This window comes from Sapajus apella, unplaced genomic scaffold (genome assembly GCF_009761245.1).
Source record: "Sapajus apella isolate SASKATOON/1434 unplaced genomic scaffold, GSC_monkey_1.0 scaffold168, whole genome shotgun sequence".
Lineage (NCBI taxonomy): Eukaryota > Metazoa > Chordata > Mammalia > Primates > Cebidae > Sapajus > Sapajus apella.
In genome coordinates this window covers 715,869-741,565 of record NW_022437108.1, presented here as the reverse complement: position 1 = coordinate 741,565, position 25,697 = coordinate 715,869, and the positions used below count along the sequence as shown (strand labels likewise).

At 39.5% G+C, this 25,697-nt stretch overlaps 1 protein-coding gene across 4 annotated transcripts in view; it reads right to left on the bottom strand.

Annotated features, from left to right (window-relative positions):
* The window catches only part of PEAK1 (pseudopodium enriched atypical kinase 1), a 293,556-nt gene that overhangs the window by 16,210 nt on the left and 251,649 nt on the right, over positions 1 to 25,697 (bottom strand). For all 4 annotated transcript variants that reach the window (XM_032267330.1, XM_032267332.1, XM_032267331.1 and 1 more), the window contains 2 exons: positions 23,886 to 24,079; positions 8,083 to 8,828 (listed from right to left, as the gene is read on the bottom strand). In XM_032267330.1, the coding sequence (XP_032123221.1) occupies positions 8,083 to 8,828; positions 23,886 to 24,079 (940 nt within the window). The remainder of the gene's footprint in view (positions 1 to 8,082; positions 8,829 to 23,885; positions 24,080 to 25,697) is intronic.

Sequence of the window (25,697 nt, the reverse complement as noted above, 5' to 3'; positions counted from 1 at the left end):
TCCCATTGAGATCTCATCTTTCTGATTCAGATTTCAACTAATGGGCATCACCATTCTCTTGGAGGTGGTTCTTCCTTGAAATTTTAGCATCACTGCCCTAATCCTACACTCAAATCAGACACGGTCCACTGCCTTCCTCAGCTCTTTCATCATCTGCCCCTTCTTTTCATTTGCCCTACGTCAGGGTCTCATTTTATCTGGACTGTTACAATAGCATAATGACTGGCTTCCTTACTCCAGTCCTTCTGGCCTCTCTTACCATAGTTGTCTTCTAAAATCTTATGTTATTTCTGTTTAAAAATCCTTAGTGGCTTCCCACAAAACACAAAATAAAGTCTAACCTCTTAAGCTGATCAATCAAATCTCTAAATTTGGTCTCTAATCTCTCCGTAGCTAATTTTCCACTATTCTCTCAATGTATTGCATTTGCCACAAAGAATAGCAAAGTGGATACAAGAGGCTCTTTCTTATTGGCCCCAAGATATGTGTAATAACTTCTTTCATTCATTAATCTTCATTTCTCTTTATATCTCTGCATACCACTCTGAACTTTCATTATAATCTGTTTTGTTTAAGAGCCATTATTTATGCCTTTGTCTTTCCCAATGGAATATAAGCTTCTTGAGGACAAGGTCTTTGTTTTACTCATATGTATTTCTGTAAACTACCACAAATATCACAATGTTTTACAGAGTAAACATTTTTTGAAAGGTCAAGAAATATTTATTGAATGCCCACTGTGTAAATGATATTGTAGTAGATGCTAAGGATATAAGAATTAATAAGCCATAGTCCCTACCATGGAGAAGGTCAGGTATAATAGTGGGAAGAGGAAGTGTGTTCTTGTTTAATTATACAGCTGTCTCATGATAATGCAATGATTGAGAAATCCAGTAGGTGTAGCGTGCAACATGTGCTCAGAAGATTAAAGAAGAAGACTCGGAGCTGGATGCTTTAAGAACACATAGGAGCTTTGTAGGTATGTGAAAAGGAAGGAATGACTAATGTTTACTAAATGCTTAACTTTGTGCCAAATGATGCTCTCAGCACTGTGTGTGTATGTGTGTGTGTATTATGTATACAGCGATATATATATATCACTATATAAATATATATATATCGCTATATACATAATAACTTCTATGATTTTTTACAATTGTTTTAAGAAGACCCGAAGCATTTTTTCCATTTTACAGATAAAGACACTGGATATAGAAAAGGCAAGTAATGGCCAAGGTAACAGCTAATATGTAGCTAAAGCACAGGTTTTAACCCAGGTCTGTTGGATGTGAAAGCTTAAATTCTTAGCCACTTTGTTAATAGTCCTCACATTTTGTACATAGGAACCACCTGTGGTATTTGCTACAAATGCAGTTTCCAAGGCCTTCCTGCCAGCCATTCTGATTCTGTAGGTATGGAACAGAGCCAAGGAAATGACATTTTTAATGAGGATCCCTCAGGTGATTCTGAAATAGGTTACAGCAGATCACATGCAGAAGTTCTTTATTGTATCATACTGCCTCCCAGGAGAAGAGCAATCCAGACAGAGGAATCAGAGTGTGCAAAAACCAGGCAGCATTAAACAGGTGCTATTTATAATTGGTGCTAGAGGATGGGATTATAGAGATGAATAACTAAGGATATCTGTTTTCAAGAAGCTTAGTGTCAAATGATACAAAAATCTCTGATTCTTGTTTTTTAATTGAAAAGACATTATGACATCATTTTTTAAGTAATCAAAATAACTGTTACCACCTTAACACAGGGATCATTTGAGTATTACCATTTTGTAGGTCAATTTTCTTCAAGTTATGATCATACTGTTGGTATTCTGCTACTTTCATGTGATATTTAAAAGATGTTTTTCATAATTTTATAAGTCTTCATAATTACCACTTCTAATAGTTACAAACATTCCGTTGGACTTATATGCCATAATTTGTTATACTGTTTGCTTAATATAAGGTACCTAGTTTGTTTCCAATTTTTGGAAGTACTTAAATTCTTGAGGCTGTTTGTAGTTTTCTCTCATAATTTTAAGGGAAAACAAAGATGTTTACATCTTTGAGGTAATGAGAAAGAATATCTAAGTGCAGAGCCTATCTAAATATGCTCAAGCCAATGCCTAATGTTGAAGAATAATAGTGAGTGATCTATAGAATGCTGAGCAGCAATTTTCCATTATTCTTCATAACAATAATGCATTTCAGTACATTTTATATGTACTTTACAGTTTATAAAAGCAGTTTCACTACTTAAACACATATATTATAATAATCATCTGAGGTAAGCAGGGCAGTTAATATACACTGATGTGAAAACCAAGAGAGGTATATGACTGGGATAAAAATACACAGCGATTATCTTCAGAACTTGGACCCAGGTCAGCTGACTCCAAAACTCTTTATTCAGTGCTGTGATGCCTTTTCATTTAAGACCAAAACAAATAATAAAGCTAATAATGTTGAATGAAGATTAGAATAACTCAAATCCAGGAAATGTCCTGAGTTAAAACCACCTACTTTATAACAAAGACAAACATGACACCTGTACAGACGGAATGGTCTCTCTCCCCTACCTCTTTGTATGTTGAGGCCCTGGCCTTCAATGTTACTGTATTTTGGAGACAGGGATGACAAGGGGGTAAGTAAGTTAAAAGAGATCATAAGAGTGAGGCCATGATGTGACAGGATTAGTGTCCTTAAAAGAAGAGACACTGGAGAGTGCTTGCACATGCTTCTTGTGCTCTCTCTCTCTCTGTCATGTAAGGGCACAGTGAGAAGGTGGCTATCTGTAAGCCAGGAAGAGAGCCCTCACTAGAAGCCAAGTCAGCCAGAACCTTGATCTTGGGTTTTCCAGCCTCCAGAACTGTGAGAAAATAAATCTATGCTTTTTAGTCTATGGTATTTTGTTACGGCAGCCTGAGCAGAATAAGATGTTGATACTGAGAAGTGGGGTGCTGTTGTAAAAATACTTTAAAAGGTAGAAGCAGCTTTGGAACTGGGTAGAGGCTAGAAGAGTTTTGAGATGAATGTGAGAGAAAGCCCAGATAACCATGAACAGACAGCTGCTAGAAATATGGATGCTAGGGGCGATTCCGATGAGGTCTCTGATGGTAATGAGGAACATTATTGGAAACTGGAGGAAAGGCAATCCTTGTCATAAAGTGGCAAATAACTTAGCTGGAATGTGTTTTGTAGAGGACAAAACTTGCAAGAGATGAAATGGAGATCTCTAAGCAAAGTGAAGGAGTGGCTTCGTTCCTCCTGACTGCTTATAGTAAAATGTGAAAGGAGAGACTAATTGAAAAAGGAATTGTTGAGCAAAAAGAAACCAGAACATGAAGATTTGGAAAATTCACAGTCTATCCATACTGTGGAAAAGGTGAGGCCAGGTGTGGTGGCTCATGCCTGTAATCCCAGCACTCTGGGAGGCCGAGGCAGGTGGATCACCTGAGGTCAGGAGATCGAGACCAGCCTGGCTAACACGTGAAACCCTGTCTGTACTAAAAATACAAAAATTAGCTGGGCGTGGTGGTGCAGGCCTGTAATCCCAGCTACTCGGGAGGCTGAGGCAGGAGAATCAATTGAACCCAGGAGGCAGAGGTTGCAGTGAACTGAGATTGCATCATTGCACTCCAGCCTGGGACAGAGCGAGACTCCATCTCAAAATTAAAAAAGCGAAAGCTTGTTCTAAGAGAATACCAAGGGGGTGGCTAAACAACTATTTGATAAAGAGAAGAGGGTGATAAAGAGAAGAGGGTGTGACTTATGGACTCATTCAGCCATCTCAGCAGAAGTCAGGTATAAGAATGGAATTATACCAGCAAAGACATTGCCAGTTTGAATTAAAAGGGACAAAGTGGGACAAAATGAAGGAAGGCTACTGAACTTGGTTGGATTCTACAGGACTAGCCCACAGAGCTATTTGGCCATGCACATGTACAATTCTTCAAGGAAAGGGAAGAATGACCCTGAAACTGATACAGAAACATCAGGGCTGCTTTTCCCACCAAAGGCCCAGTAGGCAAGGCTGTTCCATCCTCAATTTCAAATGGTGAAGCTGCTTCCTTAGATCTGGTAGGCCAGGATAACCATGGCCAGTGCCTCAGTACTGGGCCACTATGCAGAGCCATGGTAGTGATGCTGCCACCCCAGTGGGCTTGCAGGGGAGAGTATCAAACCAAAGAGGATTATTCTTGGGCCAAAGATTTAATAGAATTTGACTTGCCAAGTTTTGGAATTGCTTGGGATCTATCACTCTTTCCTTTCTTCTGAATTTTTCCTCTTAGAATGGGAACGTCTGTCCTATGCCTGTTCACAGTTGTATTTTGGAAGCATGTAACTTGTGGTTTCACAGGTTCACAGCTGGAGAGCCTTAGGGCAAATCATACCTTGACTCTTACCCATATCTGATTTAGATGATATTTACATGAGACTTTGGATTTTAAAGTTGATGCTGTCATAAATAAGACTTTTGGAGCTGTTAGGATGTGTTTTCCATGCAATAAGCACAGAAATTCTGAGGCAAGGTAGGTTAGAGGTAGAGTGCTATGGGCTAAATGATATGCTCCCCACCACCAATTCATATGTTGAATCCTTAACCCCCAAAGTGAGACAGCACCTACAAAGAGGTAATTAAGGTTAAATGAGGCCATAAGCATGGGGCTCTAATACAATCAAACTGGTGTCCTTATAAGAAGAGATACCAGTGCATAGGCTCCTCCTCCTACTCTCTTCCTTCCTCTCTCCCTCCCTCCTTGCCACGTGAGGACACAAAGAGAGGTGGCTGGCTGTGTGCCAGGAAGAGAGCCCTCCCCAGAAAGCAAATAAGCTAGAACCATGATCTTGAATTTCTTGGCTTCCAGAAATGGGAGAAAATAAATTTCTGTTGTTTAAGCCAAACAGAATATGGTGTGTTATGCAAACTGAACCAACTGAAATAGCACACAAAGTTAGTGCTCTATGGCTGCAGTGGATTTGGTGTTTAAGGAGGAGGGGCGGTGTCCTTTGGGTTTCAAATTGCTAAATTCTACCACTGACTTTTTTTTTTTTTTTGAGATGTTGTCCCCTCTGTTGCCCATGCTGGAGTGTAGTGCCTCAGCTTATTGCAATCTCTGCCTCCTAGGTTCAAGCAGTTTTCCTGCCTCACCTCCTGAGTAGCTGGGATTACTTTCGCTGGCCACAATGACCGGCTATTTTTTTTTTTTTTTTCAATTTTTAGTAGAGACCGGGTTTCGCCACGTTGGCCACGCTAGTCTTGAACTCCTGACCTCAGGTGATCTGTCCATCTCGGCCTCCCAAAGTGCTAAGATTATAAGGGTGAGTCACCATGCTTGGCCTACCATTTACTTTTGTTTGCAACATTTTAAAGAACTTTTAGTCTTTTCAATAAACAGTTATACCTATTAGACTATTCTAAATTCCCTTAGTATGGGAAGGGATATTTTAAGAAGACAAACAGAAAAAAGTTGTTTGTGTGGGCCAACTGTTAGTCTCTTTTGCTTATCTCTGCAAAGGCAGGTTTCACAGAGCCCTAGTAGCTTATTTCTCTAAGGTTGTACAATCAACTGGGCACTTCCGGAAATACCAGAGGGTCTTAAAAGAGACATTTATATTTAGCATTTAGTGTAAAAAATCCTTTCCCAAACCTGCCAACAACTCCTAGTATATAACCACTTGCCACCTGTTCTTTGGAGATTGGTTTTGCGTCATTACAAGCAAAGAAATCAATACCAGACCATTGATTTGGGAAAGAGACAAGATTGCACGGCAATAATACATAAAGTTAGTCAAGCCCTACTTCTCAACTGTTTTCAAGGAACAGATAGTTCAATGTGCCTTTTGAAACAGGTACTCATCCTGCACTGGTGATTTTGCAGCAATAAGGGCCCAAGATAGATAAGGCATCATAACCCCGATTTATATAACAGCTCTTGAGTGCTATACAGAATCTCAAAATGCCTTTTAAAACTCAATAGTAATGTGTTAACTTGAATCCAGATCCCCTCCTTACAGTTTATCCCTCAGTTGGATTTAAAAAGTGTGGGCTGGAGCACAGGGTTACTCTGCCAGTGACATCAGACAATCAGCCGGTGTAGATACTGCAACTGCAGAGGGTAGCAGCTAGCTGAAGGTCTGTTTCAAACACACATTCTGTCTCGATAGACAGGTAAGGCCAATGGTTTACCTTATCCATTAACGTACTAAGATACCATCTGGTCTTTCTAAGCCAAATTAACATGCAAAAGTCATTTAGATATGTTAATTGGTTTTGAACCAGTGAATAGAATCAGTAAAAAGGGACTATGGGAATGGAGAACATTATCTTAAGTTTACATAGGGCTTTGTGTTTTTCAAAAACTTTTCATAAGCATTATCTCACTTGATCCTCCCCTCACTGTAAACATCTGAAAGAGGAGGAAACTGAGGCTTAAAGATTGTTACTCTCTTAAAGTAACCTAGGGAAGAAGCTAATGATGTCAAGAGTTTAGCTGTGGTGAAGAAGCAGGTTATCTGAAATAAGTAATCTACATGTAAGAAATTGATAAGTGACAAAATGGACAAAATGTAGCTACAAAGCCAGAAATATTTCTGTTTAAAACTCAGCTCTACTACTTGCTAGCTGTGTGATCCTAACCAAGTCAGCTTACGTCCTGGAGCATCATTTTCCTCACATGTCACATGGTGAAAAAGATCTTAATCTCGTAAAGTTGATGTGAAGATCAAATTACGTAACAGAAATAGAGTTCCAGGCATATCAATAAATATTAGTTATCCTTCTCTATAAAAATGTTTCTCTAGGGAGCATAGGAGTTACAGAGCAGAGGTAGACAAGCATCTCTTAGCTGGTAGAGACTAAGGTCAGAAACATAAGCCAGGTATGGTGGCTCATGCCTGTAATCCCAGCACTTCAGGAGGCCAAGGCGGGAGGATTGCTTGAAGCCAGGAGTTTGAGACCAGCCTGGGCAATATGGCGAGACCACTATCTCTACCAAAAACCACAATCAGTCATGTGGTGGCACACACCTGAGGCTGCAGTGAGCTATGATCATGCCACTGTGCTCCAGCCTAAAAAAAAGACAGAAATACACAGTGAAAAGTACACAACAGATCTCATATTTATAGGCAGCCCTTGCAAAGAGCAAAGCTCAAGGGTTACCTACTTTTTTTTGAGACAGGGTCTCACTTTGTTGCCCAGGCTGGAGTGCAGTGACCTGATCATGACTCACTTCAACTTTGACCTCCTGGGCTCAGATGATCCTCCTACCGCAGCCTCCGTGGTGGTTGGGATTACAGGCGTGAGCTACCACATTTGGCTAATTTTTTTTTTTTTTTTTTTTCATGTAGAGACAGGGTTTTACCATGTTGCCTATGCTGGTCTTGAATTCCTGGGCTCAAGCTATCCACCTGCTTTGGCTTCCCAAAGTGCTGGGATTATAGCCATGAACCACCACACCTGGCCAGGAAAAAGACGTCTTTGGCCAGGTGAGGTGGCTCACGCCTTTAATCCCAGCACTTTGGGAGGCCAAGGCAGGTGTATCACTTGAGGTCAGGAGTTCAAGATCAGCCTGACCAACATGGTGAAACCCTGTCTCTACAAAAATACAAAAATTAGCCAGGCATGATGGTAGGTGCTTGCAATCCCAGCTACTTGGGAGCTTGAGGCAGGATAATCGCTTGAGCCTAGGAGGCAGAGGCTGCAGTGAGCCGAGACTGTGCCATTGCACACTCCAGCCTGGGCAACAAGAGCAAAACTCTGTCTCAAAAAAAAAAAAAAAAAAAAAGACTTATTTGACTTCTAGAGTTTGAGTTAAGGTACCTCCAAGATCCGATAGAATTCTTGTTTACTTCTATCTTTGCATGCAGTATACTATTGTAATTCTGTTAAGTTACATGTCTGTTTTCTCTAAATAATAAATAAGCTCCCTGCTTAATCCAGTATCTGGTAAGAGGTTGCTCAATAACTTGCTGAATGGAGGAATGAAGGAAAGAAAGGAGAAAAGCAGAATGAATCTATCCCAATAACAATATACTGGTTAAGACTTAACATGAGATTTAGAGATTTATAATATGATCTTACCTTGACTGCATAGTTATTAAGTGGATCTTTTGCATATGAAGCAGTATAGTAAACTGCATCACCTGCCTCACAACATGGTTTGTCGCTGGTCAGCCTGAAGTCTGACCAGCTGTCCACTCCAAAACGGAGCTGGTCTTTCTGCCCAGCCATGAAAAGGTCTTCACATTTAATAGCCAGTTTCTTCAAGGCATCTGTATGAAGGCTTCGGATTTTACCCACTACTTCCTCCCGATTCTCAAGTCCTCGATAAAGTGCTTGTCTCTGCGGCTTCTGGATGCCTCGGCCCTGTCTGCAAGAGGGCCCACGCCGGCTGGACAGGGATTCCATGCTGTTGGAAAATCTATCCTTAACACTGAGAGTAGTTAAGCTGGAAATGCTGTTTGCTGCTGAGGGGACAGGTCTCTCCTTGCGCAAAGGCCTTTCCAAGGAGTCATAAGACTCAATGTCCAGTCCTTTGAGTTCATAGCTGATGGAAGAACCAGCACTGCTGGCATCCCAGTTGGGGTCGATATCATAGGTGGGATTAGCCATGACACAAAGACTACTTTCCATGGATTTTTGAAGGTCCTTGGAGATTGGCTCTGTATTGGCTCTTATGATCATCTTCTTTGGCAGTGGGGGTGGTGTAGGCTGGGAAGCACTGGATGTTTCTTGGTCTGTTTTCCCTCCAAAGGCAATGGCATCGTCCACAGCTCCCTTGGGCTGCCGTGGCTGCTTGGGAGGTATCATGGCTGCTCTAGATTGCCCTGTATTGTTTTAAAGAAATAAAAAGAAAAGAGTAAGTAAAATTTTAATCTCATTTTATAATTACAATTAGAGCAAAAATGAGTGACGTAGCTATGGGAATGCAAGAATAAGTCAACTCTTTAGTTCAAAATGGGAAAAGAGAACAAATACCTAAACATTGAGGGTATCCAAGCCTTGGTGAGAAGAACAAATATGCCAATATCTTGGCCCTGTCTAGGAAAAGGACAATGGTTTGGGTGAGGAGTTTTGTTTTCTTTCTTTCTCTCTCTTTTTTTTTTGAGATGGAGTCTTCCTCTGCCTCCAGGCTGGAGTGCAGTGGTGAGATCTCGGCTCACCACAACCTCTGCCTCCCAGGTTCAAGCCATTCTCCTGCCTCAGTTTCCTGAGTAGCTGGGATTACAGGCACACACCACCACGCCTGACTAATTTTTGTATTTCTAGTAGGGACGGGGTTTCACCATGTTGGTCAGGCTGGTCTCGAACTCCAGCCTTCATGATCTGCCCGCCTTGGCCTCCCAAAGTGCTGGGATTACAAGCATGAGCCACTGCGCCCAGCCAAGGTTTTTTTTCAAAAAGGAATCCAGATTCTCCAGTCCTCCTCTTCAGAGTGCTGTATTTACAACACCAGAGTATTAAGGAATGACAGACACTCAAATATACTTGCATTGTGACAGAGCAGAGATGATAGCATTGTGGACAAAGAAAATACTTGGGAGCATTATTTCAAACAGAATTGAAACTGGCAATGGGACCATTAGACAGGGGCTCAGAAGATACTATTCTGTTCTTTTTATTCCAAAGTTACTTTGTATTGTATATAGCACTTGTCATGTATATAACATTTTCCAACACATGAATACAATTTCAAAAGTCATGCTATTTATTTTACTATAGAGATGGATTCTGACATTGCTTAAACTGGTCTACGTATAAGATTCCTGTGATTGTGGTAACGGGAACAGTGTATATGAGCAGTCAGCTTCTGTTCCAAACAATACTTCCCAAGCTCTTGTGTGATTCTGTTTTATTTTGGTGGGCATACATATTGTGATTTGAGAGATATAATCTTTCAACATCTTTTATAAGCCCTAGTTAGAGAACCATTCATCTCTGCTTAGTTTCTAGCATTTATGATTAGAAAAAGATAAAACACATGTCTGTTTGAATACACCTGCAGGGCCTATTGTATAGTAGAGAGAAAACATTATTTTTTAAAGACAGAGAAATATACTACGAAACTTCCATAAAAACTATTAAAAATTAGTCATGTTATTAAAATGAGGCCTCTACTCAAGATCTCAGAGTCAGAACATAAGGCTCTGTTATGGGTTGAATTATATCCCCCAGAAAGGTATGCTGAAGTGCTAACTCTGGTACCTGCGAATGAGACCTTGTTGGAAGTCTTTGTAGATGTAATAGTTAAGATGATGTCATTAGTTTGGGCCCTAATCTAATATGACTAGTGCCTTACAAGAAGAAAAAACACCATATGAAGACAGGGACACAGGGAAAACACTACATGACATTGGTGGCAGAGACTGGAGTGAAGCAGGTGCAGACTAAGGAATATCAAGGATTAATGGCCACTACAAGATGCCAGATGGAGGCAAGAAAGGAATCTACCCAGTGTCTCAGAGGCAACACAGCTCCGCTGACACCTTGATTTCAGACTCCTAGCCTTCATAACTGCGAGAGAATACATTTGTGTTGTTTTAAGCCACCCATTTGTGGTACTTTTTTACAGCAGCCCTGGGAAACTCATACATTCTCCTACTGATGATCATGTAGAGTAGAAGGCGCTGGACGGTGCTGAAGATGATAATGAATAGGGGTGGTGATTTGTTTTGTTAAAATCACGTCCTTGTAGCATGTCAATGATAAGCACCAATATAATCTGGGATTGTAATAGTAAGCATTGCTTATGATAGGGATAAGTTCTGAGAGAGTTAGGCAATCTCATCATTATGCAAAAATCATAGAGTGTACTTACATGAACCTAGATGATACAGCCTACTACACATCTAGGCTATAAGGTATAGCCTACTGCTTGTAGGCTACAAACCTGTACAGAATGGTACTGTACTGAATACTGTGGGCAACTGTAACACAATGCTAACTATTTGATATGGTTTGGCTGTGTCCCCACCCATATCTCATCTTGAATTCCCAAATGTTGGAGGCCTCCCCAGCCATGTGGAACTGTAAGTCCAATAAACCTCTTTCTTTTGTAAATTGCCCAGTCTCACATATGTCTTTATCAGCAGTGTGAAAATGGACTAACATAGTAAATTGGTACCAGTAGAGTGGGATGCTGCTGAAAAGACACCCAAAAATGTGGAAGCAATTTTGGAACTAGGTAGCAGGCAGAGGTTGGAACAATTTGGAGGGCTCGGAAGAAGACAGGAAAATGTGGAAAAGTTTGGAACTTCCTAGAGACTTGTTTAATGTCTTTGACAAAAGTGCTGATAGTGATATGAACAATAAGGTCCAGGCTGAGGTGGTCTCAGATGGAGATAAGGAACTTGTTGAGAACTGGAGCAAAGGCGACTCTTGTTATGTTTTAGGACAGAGAATGGTAGCAATTTGGTCCTGCCCTAGAGAACTGTGGAACTTTGAACTTGAAAGAGATGATTTAGGGTATCTGGTGGAAGAAATTTCTAAGCCGCAAAGCATTCAGATTGGACAGAGGAAAGTAAATAATAAATATGCCCGTTCAGCAAGGTTACAGGATACAAGATCAATATATGAAAACCAATTCATTTCTATACATTAGCAACGAATAATCCAAATTAAAGAAGACAATTCCATTTACAACGCCAACAAAAAGGATAATGTAATCAGAAATAAACCTAACAAAACTAGTTTAAGGCTTGTACTTTGAAAACTACAAAACACTGCTAAAAGAAACTAATAATCAAATTGAAAGATTCCCTAAAGTGATCTACAGATTTAATGTAATTCCTATCAAAATTCCAGCTAGCCTTCTCACAGAAATTGGCAGGCTGATCCTAAAATTCATATGGAAATAAAAGAAACCTGGAGTAGACAAAGTCTTAAAAAAGAATAGTTGTAAAAGTTATACTTTCTGATTTCAACTTATTATAAAGTTATAGTAATCAAGAGTATGTGGTACTGGCATAAGAATAGAAATATAAATGAATGAAATATATTTCAGAGTGCAGATGTGAACCCTTATATTTAAGGCCAATTGATTTTTGACAAAATTGCCAAAACAATTCAACAGAGAAAGAACAGTGTCAAGCAAAATAATGATACCAAATCCCTACCTCACACTATACATAAAAATTAATAAAAATGTATGAAAAATTAACCAAAAAACTCTTAGAAAAAAAGTAGGAATAAATCTTTGCAACCTAGTGTTAGGCAATGGTTTCTTAGATAATACCTAAAGTATAAGCAATGAAAGAAAAAATAGATTGGAAGTCAATAAAAATTGTAAACTTTTATGCTTCAAAGGACATCTTCAAGAAAGTAAAAAGACAACTCACGGAATGGGAGAAAATATGTTCAAATTACGTATCTGATAAGAGACTTACATTCAGAATATTTAAAGAACTCTTTTGAAAAAGATAAATAACCCAAGTAAAAATGGGTAAAAGATTTGCATAGCTATTTCTTCAAAGGAAATGTGTAAATGTTCAATAAGCATGTAGAAAGATGTTCAGCATCATCACTCATGAAGTAAATGCAAATTGAGACATCACTTCACATCTACTAGCTTAGCTGTAATAAAACACACTGGTAAGTGTTGGTGAGGATGTTGAGAAATTCAAATGCTTATATATTGTTAGTAGGAATCAAAAATGGTGCTGCCAGCTTGGAAAATATTTTGGTAGTTCCTCAAAAAGTTAAACATACAGTTACCATTTGATTCAGCATTTTCACTCTTGGGTATATACCCAAGATAACTGAAAACATGTCCACCAAAACCTTATACACAAATGTTCATAAGCAGCAGCATTTACAATAACCAAAAAGTAGAAACAAACCAGATGTCCACCACCTGATGAACGGATAAATTAAGTGTGGTATACTCATACAATTGACTATTATTCAGGCATAAGAAGAATGAAGTGCTGATGTATGCTACAACATGGAAAAACCTTGAAAACATTATGCTAAGTGAGAGAAGTCAGTAAAAAATGATCACATATTATATCATTCCACTTATATGGTATTTCTAGAAATATATAAAGGCATAGAGACAAAGCAGATTAGCAGTTGTCAGGGGCTGGGGGAAAGAGAGAATGGACAGTGACTGCTAATGGGTTTCTGTTTGGGATGATGAAAATGCTCTGAAATTAGACATAAGTGATGCTTATAAAATTCTGTGAATATACTAAAACTAATTGAATTGCACACTTTAGGAGGGTGAATTTTATGGAATATGAATTATATCTCAATAAAGCAAATCTACAATCCATTCTTAGAAACAACCTTCAATTCAGTTTTCAGTCATACCTTCTAATTCTTCTGTGCCCTTAACAAGGGATGCAGGGGCTTGGTATTTACTGAACATTTCCTGTGATAGTGAAGCCTCCTTCCAAAGCTGCCCCAGCCCTATTTTCTCCTGGCTAATGTGAGACGTCAGACCATGGTTTATTTATAAGATCACAGAAGTATGCTTTGTAATAAATCCTAATTTTTCAGTTGCTGACCCAGACCTTTCAGGGATGAAGCACCATAGAGAAGGTTAGAAGCAGTGAACTGCATCAGCTCAGGCCCTATCATCCTTGTCTGACAACTGTGAGAGTCTTCTATTACCCATCTCCAGTTTTACCTCCCTCACCGCACAAACCACTGGAGAGATGTTTTTCAAACACCAACGCTGATCATGATACTTCTCTGCTTTAAAAAATTCTGTCCTAAAGATCAAGTTTGAATCTTCAAGCACAGAAAGTGAGCCTTTCATGATCGAACCCTGGTATACCTGTTTCTCTTGTCGCATTTCCTCTTATATTCTAAGTCGGATCCACCAAACTGCTTGCAGTTTCTCCAGCACTCTTGGTGATTTTCTGCTTCCTTTGTGCTTTGTGTTTTTGCACATGCTGATCCTCTTCCAGGAATAGTTTCCCACTCTTCTCATCTTTAAACATTCTGCTTCTGGGAAATATTTCTTACTCCGCTCCCCAGACTTGACCTCTCTTTCTCGGTCCCTCAGATAGACCCCATGAATATTTCTCTCTAAGCACTTACAACCCTTGACTTGTGTTCCTTTCTGAATTCCCTACTGGTTTGCTCATTGAGGGAATGGACCATGGCTCATATGTGTACCCAAGATCAAGCAAAGGATCTAAGCTGAGAGTGGAATGGAATAATTAAAAAACTAGAACATGAACCTATTCTTGCCGATTTCAATGTGGGCCCTATAAGAGGCTTTATGGGCAGCCATGTTCTCCCCATTTCTCCAAATTAGAAGAAACAAAAATAATCACAGACATGAGAGAAATGGAGAATTCCAAAAGTACCTCTTTTCTTTTATGACCTCAGAATTGACAAGGGAGAGGAGGTCTATCATCAGCAGCAGCTCTTTAATGCTTATCAGAGGAGGTGAAGAATGGCTGATCACATGACTTTCTGCCAGCCACAGAATAAAGTTCAAACTCCTCAGCAAGCTGGTCAAGGCTCTCTGTCTTATCTACCATTATTTCTCATCATCAACCCCTCCTATGAATCACTGATTTCCTGTTAATATGTTCCATGTTTTTATTTTTACATTTTTCCCTTAGCAAGGGTGTCTGTGCTTGGCTTAGCTCAAACGGCACTTATTGACTGAAACCTTCCCTACTCTCTACTCCCCCACCTCAAAGTGGAAGCCATTGCTTCTTCCTGTGTTCTCTGAGCACTTTTTGCTCTACTAGAGCATTTTTAGCCTTTTATAAAGTGTGTGTTTTTACATCCTCTCAGAACCTGATGTGATGTGAGGCACACAGCAGGTGTACACTAAGCGGCTGCTGGACTCAGGGACAGAGTTAACAGCGTTGGCCATTATTTCAGAATGGAAATGGACAGCCAAGATAGCAAGGAAATAAAGATGGGTAACGTGGCTTCTCCTTCCAAATAGCAGTATATAATCTCCTGGGAGCTAAGGAGATTTCCACATGAGAATCAGAAACTTGTGCGTTCCAAATGAAACCACAAACATTCCACAGCCCATGCAAGTAGGTCAAGCCATTCTCCTAAGTCTAAAACTGGTCTGTGCTTTTAGTTTTTTTCCTCTAAGAAAGACAAGCTCTCCTAACTGAATTCCAATCATTTGGGTCAATGTTTTAAAAGCTTGGTATCTTGGCTGTTTTTATTTTAAACTTTTAATCCTCTACATTCCTCTCAAGCCCCTGGGACCAGACACCAAGCTCAGCTTTCAGCGGGCCTGATATAACATCACATACTCTACATTTTTGTGGCATACCAGTGCTCTAAACCGAAAAAAATAGATTGTGTTCTAAATCTTGCCTTGCTATATGCTAAAAAAATTCTGTGGACAAATATGTTTGACTAAACCACACTCAAAACTTACTTTCCTCTCTTTCTGAGCTTCCGTAATCTACCTGTTTACTTTCTCTGCACTTAAAAATGTCTTCAGGCGGGCACGGTGGCTCGCGCTTGTAATCCCAGCACTTTGGGAGGATGAGGTAGGCAGATCACCTGAGCTCAGAAGTTCGAGATCACCCTGGGCAACATGGTGAAACCTGTCTCTACTAAAATACAAAAAATTAGCTGGGTGTGGTGGTGGGCACCTATAGTCCCAGCTACTTGGGAGGCTGAGGCACCAGAATCTCTTGAACCTGTGAGGCGGACATTGAAGTGAGCTGAGATCATGCCACTGCACTCCAGCTTGGGCTACAGAGTGAGACTTCATCTCAAAAAAAAAAAAGTCTTCAGACTGATGGGCCCTATATAACATGTTCTGAAAAGCAAACAAACGTTTGCTTATGACCCGGTGATCATTGCAGTCTTAGGGGGATGGGGATTCAGAGCACTTAACAATGACCCACTCGTAGAGGAGTAGCATGATTTCCTGGTTGATCTCTGCCTCCTGTCATCTCATAGGTAGCTCCTAGAATCTTTAAAAAATCCTGATTGTGCCTCTATTCAAAATTCTTCAGTGGCTCTGCATTTGCCACAAGCAAAAGATATGCCTTTTGTGACCCCCTTCCAGACCCCTTCAGGCAGGGACTTCGCTGGACCTTTAAATACCTGCATCACAACAACTATCACACTCCTAAGAATCCAGCCCCATGTTTGTCTCTCCCAAAGATCAGAAGTCCTTGCAAATAAATAGAACTTATCTTCCTATTTACATTGTAATTTGAATCTTCATCTCTAATTTTCTCCCCAGGGCTCAAAACAAGTAATACAGATGAGAAAGAGAAGGGGGAAGACAAAATAAAAAACCATCACCTCCACTAGTGCATTGCAGGGAATAGCACTAGAGTTTATAAACACAGATGCCACACACCATCACTGTGAAACAGCCTTGTCAAATGAATAGGGCCTCTTATTGGCTGAACGTAGCACTCAGTGCATCATCCCTTCCGGCGGGCATCAGCAGCTTAGGGTGAAGGGCCCTAATCTACCGAGGCATTATTGCTGTGCTGAGGCCTACCACAGTCAAACATAAGCAACAACTGGCAAACACAGGGACATCAGCTTTACGCCAAACAAGAAAACAAAGCTGATTTCCAAAGACCACTTTGGGTTTAGGCTCAAATAAACAGATACAAAGACCACTTTATTTTTAATTTTTTTTCCCACCACCCCCACAAAGACTACTTTAAAGAATGTCAGTGGTATAGCAGCTGACAGACTTAATTTTTTAAGTCTTCATTACTGAAAACCTATCCAAAGAGAGAGATTATTTATTTGGGGGTAATTTATCCATGCAATTTAAATACTGCACTCTTTCAACTAATTCCAATAATATGGAAAACTATTTTTAAATGGGAATGCAGCTAACTTTGGGACAGAGTGTATGATTTCTTTTTAAATAGAAATAATTACAATTTTAGGAAGTACAACTGCTCAAACAAATGTTCAAAGCTCTCAACCTCAGTTTTTTTTTTTTTTTTAAAGCATCTAGATGATCTAAAACTGTGTGAGTCTTTAACCTTTGGTTAAAGAATCATTAGCTATGCAGTATGTGGAATGATGTCTGCTCAATAATGATTTGTTGAGTAAATGAATGAATGATAATATAATCCTCAGAATAATTTTGTTTTTAAAAAGCTGGCATTTATAGTGACATTATTCTATAATTACAACATCAAGGCCAGCTATGTGATGACATTCTGTTAAGTATATCCACCCCTTAAAATTTAACACTAACAATCAATTTAATGCCAAAGAAAGTTCTGGAGACAGAAGACTTGTATGTGTTTTCTTTCACTGTTTGAAGGATACAGTCTTAGGGAGATGCTCAAAGTTGGTAAAATGAGAAAATCTGTACAGTTTGTGTTGATCTATAGAAAGGAAACAGAAGCATGGTTTATATAATTCCTTAATCAGGAAACCTATGGATGAAGCCTCATATTAGAAAAAGAAAAGCCAGCTCATTAATGGAGCACATAGACTTGAAATTTTCCTAGATGAACTTCCCTGAGCAGAGCCACATTTCCTAATCTGGTAATCTTCTAAAGTCAAATCCAAAAGTCATTTTTAGCTCGTTCACTCAAACACATTCTGAGTACCTACTGTGTGTTTGAAATAATGCACTAGGTTGTTAGGATGCAGAAGGAGGAGCAAGCCAAAAATCAGTCAAGGGAGATTTTATAGATCTTTCCAGAAAGGAATGTGTAAGATATAAGAGCACTTGTTTACAAAGGGATTGAAGGACAGCTATTTCATTACATGCTCCTGATTTTAGCAGAGTGATAAAGCAGTCAGATATGCCACATGAAGAAACCAGTGATTTCTGTCTATTTTGAGATAAACATAGAAACATACGGAATATGTTACAGGTCTGATTAAAACAAATTTTATCACTTCTTTGGGGAATCATTTTGGGTGACAGGCACCCTATAAAATTCAGCTTGGGGTCAGTTAAGCTGTCACAGATCAGAGTTCATTCAGTGATCTTACATGATATGACCACACCCAGAGTAAAATCATCATTCTGTGATGCGCAACCTCCTTAAGTTGTCAAGTGGCGTAAAGACCAATGTGATTTTTGTGCAACACAGAAGACAATATAAATCCCCCAAATAACACATTCTTTAAAGCAGTGCTGCTCAACAGAACTTTGTGTAGCAATGGAAATGCTCTATATCTGCACTGTCTAATGCAGTAGTTACTAACTACATGTGGCTACTAGGCACTTGAAATGTTAGTGAGACTGAGGAACTGAATTTTTATTTTTATAAATTTATATTTAAGAAGCCATATATGGCTAGTGGTTATTGTACTGGATAATAATTAATTCAGTTATGAACAAAATAAAGTTTGCATTATTTACTTTAAGGACAAGAAGAATGACATCTGAATTAATCTTGGAGGTAGAGGCCTAAGGTAAAAAAGAAAAATATTTGGGTTGCATAGGTCAGTGCTCTTTGTGGAAATGGTTCAATCACAACGCTTACTGTCCCACACTGGGAGTAACAAGGCTGCTGTGAGGGTAGTGGACGCATGGGAGATTCTGAAGGAGGGTAATCAAGGCCTAGTCCAGTTGAGTTTTGTTTTGTTTTTTAAACTGGGTTTATATAAGAAATGTGAGAATTACACAACTAACTGTCCACGTCCCTTTGTTTTCTTGTAATGGGCTGATCTTAAGGAATTGCATCTGCACAGTTATGTTGCTATTTGTCATCTCTCCTCTGTTCCCTGTTAGCTACCTTGGGGTCCTGTATCCTGTTTTTCATTTCACATCTTTGGTCATGAGTTATGCAGGAAGCCCAAAATTTTTTAAATTTACATTTTGTTGTTCTGCTCATTTAAGCCATCTGATAAACATTTTAAATCCTTTTCACTTTACATTTTCTGGCTACCATATGAAACTTATTTAAAGGAGAAAGAAGCCAGGTATAGTGGCTCACCCTTCTAATCCCAGTGCTTTGGGAGGCCAAGGTTGGAGGACTACTTGAGGCCAGGAGTTTGACACCAGCCTGGGTAACATAGGGAGACTCTATCTCTACAAAAAAATTAAAAAATTTTAGCTAAGCATGTGGTACACACCTCTTGACCTAGCTACTTGGGAGGCTGGGAAGGGAGGATCGCTTGAGCCCAGGAGTTGGAGGCTGCAGTGAGCTATGACAGTGCCACTGCACTCTAGCCTGGGCGACAGAGCAAGATCCTGTCTCTCTAAAAAATTTAAAATTTAAAATATTTTTTTAAAGGAGAAAGAAGAGTTTATTTTTTGGGAGAAATAAAGGAATTCACAACTAGTAAAGACTTCTATGTACCAAGTACTTCTCTGCCACTACACTACAAAGCAGATGTCACTATTCCCTCATTTTGGATGAGGGAATTGAAATGCAGGGATGTTAAATAGCCAGCCCACAATCAAGCAGGTGGGCAATGACACAGCTGTGTTAGAAACCGAAATCCTACTGATCCCCTCAAATCTATCTTTTTTCCTGCTATAGTATGCTGCTTTCTAAACCTGCTTCACAATGTAATTTTCAGAAACAAATTTCACAGTAAAAATGACGGTACACCTTGAATTTTTTTCCCTTAATTTCTCCCAGATCTGTTAATCCAACCTTTGCCTTATAAAAGGAATAAAGAAAGAAAAGAAAAAAGAGAAAGCGGTCTTTATGGAATGGTTAGGGAATATTTAAAAGGATCTAAAGCTATTGTGTTAAGAGGTTTTCTTGTCTTTTAGTTTGTTAAACACACCACTTTTTAGTTCTCAAGTCTTTAAATCATAAAATATTACTCAAAGGGGTAGTTTAAAACTGCATGTAAATGACTTGTTGAAAGCATTAAAAAAGGAAAGTTTCAAATGCCATCTAAAATACTTGTTCCATTAGGAAAAATAACAAAATAAAATCCCCTTAGCTTAGAACTACTGGAGTCAACTTTATTACCTACCTTTCCAAAGAAGCAACTATGTGTCATAATGTATCATACACTATAGAGTCAAGTATATAGACACTTGAACACTTACGGAAAACTGGACAACATTTTATTGGCATCACATCCTTTTTTTTTTTTTTTTAAAGATAGTTTCTCCCTCTGTCACTCAGGCTGGAAAGCAATAGTGCCATCACAGCTCACTGTGTCCTTGACCTCCTGGGCTCAAGAGATAATCCCAACTCAGCCTTCCAAGTAGCTGGGACCACAGGTACACACCACCACACTTGGCTAACTTTTGTATTTTTTGTAGAGATGGGGTCTTGCCATGTTGCCTAGGTTACTGTTGAATTCCTGAGCTGAAGTGATCTGTCCACTTTGGCTTGCCAAGGTGCTGGGATTACACACATGAGCCACTGTGCCTGGCTGCATCACATACTTTTAAAAGGAAAGCAACAGGCAGGAGAAAGCAATCTTTTTGATAGGGCATCTATAAGGTTTTGAAAGCAAAGTAATTACAATTTTTTAAAAAGTCTTAACTTTTATGTATGAAAGTAGACGACTTCTTTAAAAAAAAGGAAAACAGTAGCAGTCCTTCAGTATTTTACAAGAATTTAGAGATTAAGGGCATTAAAGTCTAGTGGATAAAATCGACTGAATTCCAGTTGGTTCAATTCCTACTGGTTCTGTGACTTTGGGCACGGCACTCTGCCTCACTTTCTTCATCTGAAAAATGGGGATAATAATTCTTATAGTGGTTGTGAGGATTAAATGAGCTAATATATGTAAGGCACTTAGAGTATTCATAGAGACAATGCTTTATTTTTTTCTACCAGTCTTCAAAACAGACAAAGAAATAAAATAATTTTAACTAATGTCAGCTAACAAAAATTTTTAGAGATGCCATAAAATACGGTGCAATTAGTAAAAGTTAAATATTTTACTGAGGCTATCATGAGATAAATTTTGGTTTAGTAAGAATGTCTAGAGGATATTATAATTCCTGATATACTCTGCTGTCTGAGGGTACACAGTAAGTAAACAGTTGTGGAAAGTAAAAAAGCTCCTCCTCAAAGTTTCCCTTGTTAAAGAATAATAATAACAAATGTTAGAAATGATAGTTTCTTTTAAAGACTTTCTTCAAAGCCTTCTTGCTTTTTTTTTGAGAGTTACTTCTGCTAGCAACTTTGTTAACCCTATCCTATGTAGCTGTGAGATATTAGGGAATAAGTATATTCTATGTCCTGTACTTTAACCGAGATATTTGTGCTGGACATGCTCATGGGCATGCAGTACAATCTATGTCTTTGTACTTTTTTTGAGACAGAGTATCTCTCTGTTGCCTAGGCCAGAGTACAATGGCACAATCTCGGCTCACCGTAACCTCCCCTCCCGGGTTCAAGTGATTCTCTTGCTTCAGCCTCGTGAGTAGCTGGGATTATAGGTGCCCACCACCACACCGGCTAATTCTTGTATTTTTAGTAGAGATGGGGTTTCACCATGTTGGTTAGGCTAGTCTCAAACTCCTGACCTTGTGATCCACCCACCTCAGCCTCCCAAAGTGCTGGGATTACAGGCATAAGCCACTGTGCCTGGCCTATGTCCTTGTACTTTAACCAAGATATTTGTGCTGGACATGCTCACAGGCACATCCCAGCTCGCAACCTATGCCCCTTCCTTATTTGGAAATGTTATTATTTTTTAAGTCCTTTCCCAAGCAACTTCCTCTTTTCCTTTGTTCTCCATTGCTTTACCTATTCAGGAAAGTTTTAAGTTATTAGCCAATCAGGTTTAGCTTAGACTGTGAGGTCCAGCTCCAACCAATGGAGATCAGACACAGCAGCAAGAACCCAATGCATAAGGGATAAATATGCCTGCCTTTCTTTTGTTCAATGTACTCTTGCGGCAAGACCGCTGATAAGCAGTACCCTTTCTGCAGAAAATAAAATTGCCTTGCTGAGAAAACTTTGTCTGAATGCCAATTTTTCCTTGCGGCATCTAGGAACAAGCATTCTGTCTCTAACAGTAAATTTTCATTTTATAACGTGTCTCACAAAATACCAAAGACTGGGAAAAGTCCAGTAAGCTGTTTGACTATAAAATCTGTTCCAACTTGAAAACGGTATCCAAGATAGTAGTTTGGGTAAACTATAGTATGTTTCCCCTACTCCCAAATCACATAAAGCTTCTGGAACTTAGAATGGAAGTCTTTTTCTTATAAAATATATTTTCAACTGCACGTGGGTTGTTATGATTCAGTTTCTCAAAAGGAGATTAAGTATTCTCTACCACAGTGTTACCTCAACCTCTGGCTTTCTTAGGGACTCCTTTATTTCCAAGCACACTAGCTAGTGTCAGAATTATTTTTCCTTACAATAACCTGACAAAGCAAAAGCACAAAGAAGAAAAGAAATAAGAAACTAGGTAAAAAAATACTTCAATGATATACGCCACTGGTTTGCAAAGAGGGTCTAAGGATTGGTCAGTAGCTCATATGAATCTTGCTCGTGCTTTGCATGTAATAGTCTAGGCTACTCACTTCTCTACTGACTTCATGGAAGAAGAGCACTGAGAAATCCTTATTTTGCCTCAGGTTTTGCTTTTCAGAAGGAAGGAAACTGTGTGACACTCAAGGGAGACAGATAAGAAATCACTGAGTATTCAAGGAAGAAGAGTGAAGATGATCAGAGAATTGAAGAGTCTTTGCATTGGCAGGCACCTCTGAAGTAACTTAGCTCAACCCTATTTGCAGGGCAGCATCCTCCTCACAGTACCTCGGAGAGATGGTCCATCAGCCTCTGCCTAAATATCTCCAATGACAAGGATCTTTACTTTCTTGAGTCTGCTTGATCCAAGCCAGAAGTCTGGGATACATCATAGATTCTTCACATCATCCAACCTTGTGTATTTTTCCTCTCAAATATCTCTCAAATCTGTCCACTGTCCCCCCTCCCACTATCTTAGCTGAGGCCTCCCTTTCTCAGCCCTTTGTGTGGTCCTGCAATAGTATCTAACTACCAAATTTCCTGCTACCAAATAATCCACATTCACATGGCAGCCTGCAGGGTGGATATTTTAAAAAACAAATCTAATTGTGTTATTCCTCTGCTTACAACCCAGGCTGGGTGTGGTGGCTCACACCTGTAAGCCCAGCACTTTGGGAGGCCAAGGCAGATGCATCACCTGAGGTCAGGAGTTGGACACCAGCCTGGCCAACATGGTGAAACCCCATCTCTACTAAAAATACAGAAATTAACTGGGCATGGTAGCAGGCGCCTGTAATCCCAGCTACTCAGAAGGCTGAGGCAGGAGGATCACTTGAACCCAGGAGGCAGAGGTTGTAGTGAGCTGTGATTGTGCCATTGCACTCCAGCCTGGAGGATGAGTGAAACTTTGTCTCAAAAAAAGAAAAAAAAAAACAAAAAACAAAACTTTGATGGCTCACTAACAAAAAAAACCCAAAAAAAAAAAAAAAAAAAAAAAGTCTAAGTTTTAGCCTGAAATGCATGATATTGGCATGAAATGCATGATATTCACATTTCAGCAACACTAAATGTTTCTGGTGCTTACATGAACCGAGCTGTTTTGCATCTCTACGATTTTGCTCATATTGTTGCCTCTGATTGGAATATTCTTTCTTCTCTCTGTCAACTAGTTAAATCGGTTCAGGAATTATCTCTAGAAAGGCATCTTTTGACACTCTCCTCTGTGCAATATTAAAAATATCCCATGTATTTATGGTATCACACTGAAATCATGAACAAGTTCACCCCTTTCCCCCCAGGTGAGTCCCTCAAAGCTGGGTGTTAATAACCCTTAGCATTTGGCACAGGGCTCATGGTTGCAGGTGTTTAATACATACCTAGTAAATACCAGAACTTTTTTCTGATACGACTTGAAATTTATAACTCCAATAGTCCAACTTCTGCTTCGTGGGGCAATAAACACCATCTTTCCAAGAAAACAGAACATTTGGCTAGTGCATAAAAATGCAGTTTAAATACTACTTATTGGACATTTGCACTTACCTAAGTTGCTGTATGTTGCACTACAAGGGTTCGGGTCCATAGGATCTGAAATGTCTTCTTTTCCCTCTTCCCTTTCCAGTTCAGGTAGGGACAATGCTGTTGTGGCTGAAGTGCAGCCCCCGTCATCTTGCTTCCCAACAACAGTTTTTGGATCCCGAGGAGAAAAATCTTCTGTTACTTCATGGGTCATGTGACTGAAACAAATCAGACCACTTGTCACACTGGTATTGAAAGGTTCTACTGAAGTTTAGATTTATGGAAGGCATACACTTCCCACAAATGTAAATAACTGGTCCTATAGTCACAGTAATGGGTCATAAGCCCCAATACACTTATCTGAACACAAGGCAGTACTTCATCTAGGCTGATACTTCCATTTATCTTGATTCATACATATTGAGAACCCAATTTGATGGAGCAGTTATGGTAGCCTGCAAGGGAGCTTGAGAATAACAGTCAAGAGTGGAACATTTTATTTAGATGGGAAGTGGTGATGCTGGTCGTAGAAGGAGCTGAACGTTTAACTGGCTAAAGACAAATATACTCAAGTATTTAGTAAAGTATTTGCCATACTTACTAATTATAGTACTCTAATAGTATGATAAATATCAAATACTTTACTATAAAGTTTGATTTAATATATAGTATTTAGTACACACTAAAGTGTGTATGCTGTATTGCTGTATGTTGCATTACAAGGGTTCGAGTCCACAGGATCTGACATGTCTTCTTTTCCCATTTCCCGCCCCAGTTCAGGTAGTGTGTAGTACACTAAAGTGTGTACTAAATCAGGATCAAGGATAAAGTCGAGATTAAACTATCTACATAAGGAAGTTAAGCCATTGTTTTAGTAGGTCAACTGAGGCCAGGAAGATCTTGTTGCCAAGAGAATGGAAGCATCAACCTTTGCCTGTATGCATGCAGCAGGGAAGACAAATGGAAAAGAAAGTTCTGCAGTCTAGTTAATCTCATTTATTAAAATGAATCTGAGGCACTTGCTGGCCACATACCAGTATATGACCAATCTTGTTTTACCATTGCCTGCTCATATGCTTATAGCTACCTCTTCTTGTCTTCCCCACTCCCCAGTCTACCTGAACTGTGCCAATTCTGTTGCTGGTGGAGAAAACTGGCCTAGTTAGAAAATCTCAATGGGCTGGTCAATGAAACGAACTCAAAATCATGCATCTTTAAAGGTTGCTGGGCCCACTGAAAAGTATTCCTAGATTATCACACATTCATCAGCTATTTTTTTCTGGTTTCTTTATGAAAAAGAGAAAGAAGGAAGGAAAAGAAACTTCTATATGATTACAGGTTATCTGTGGATTTTCAATTGGCAGTGAGTCATGGTGACATTTATCAGTTTCTTTAAAAGAGGTACTTTTTTTGATCGTGTGCCATCAGAACATATATTGCCTGTGGATTTAAGGGAGTAGATCTAAAGGCGAAGGAGTACCCTCTTATCAATTTTTCATTATGGAAATTATGCATGTGCCTGGACAGAAAAATAAGCCTTGATGTCTGCTGGATACACAACTTCAAAAATATCCTTTCAAAGCCGGCAGGGCCAGAGGTATCTCTATGCTAGGAATAAACAATGAGCTGGAAGTTCTGTTAGGGGATCTGGCTCTTGGGGATAGTGGTGAGGTTGGAAGGAATCACTCTTCTAGCAGTTAAGAGAGTAGCATATATAAAGGAGGCCTCACACAGTAAGGCATACTGCCTCTTCTCGATGGGCTGCCCTCAGTCATCAACCCAAAGGAGGGGCTCCACACAAAGCTGTTTTTTTCATAATATGGAGCACCATAAAAT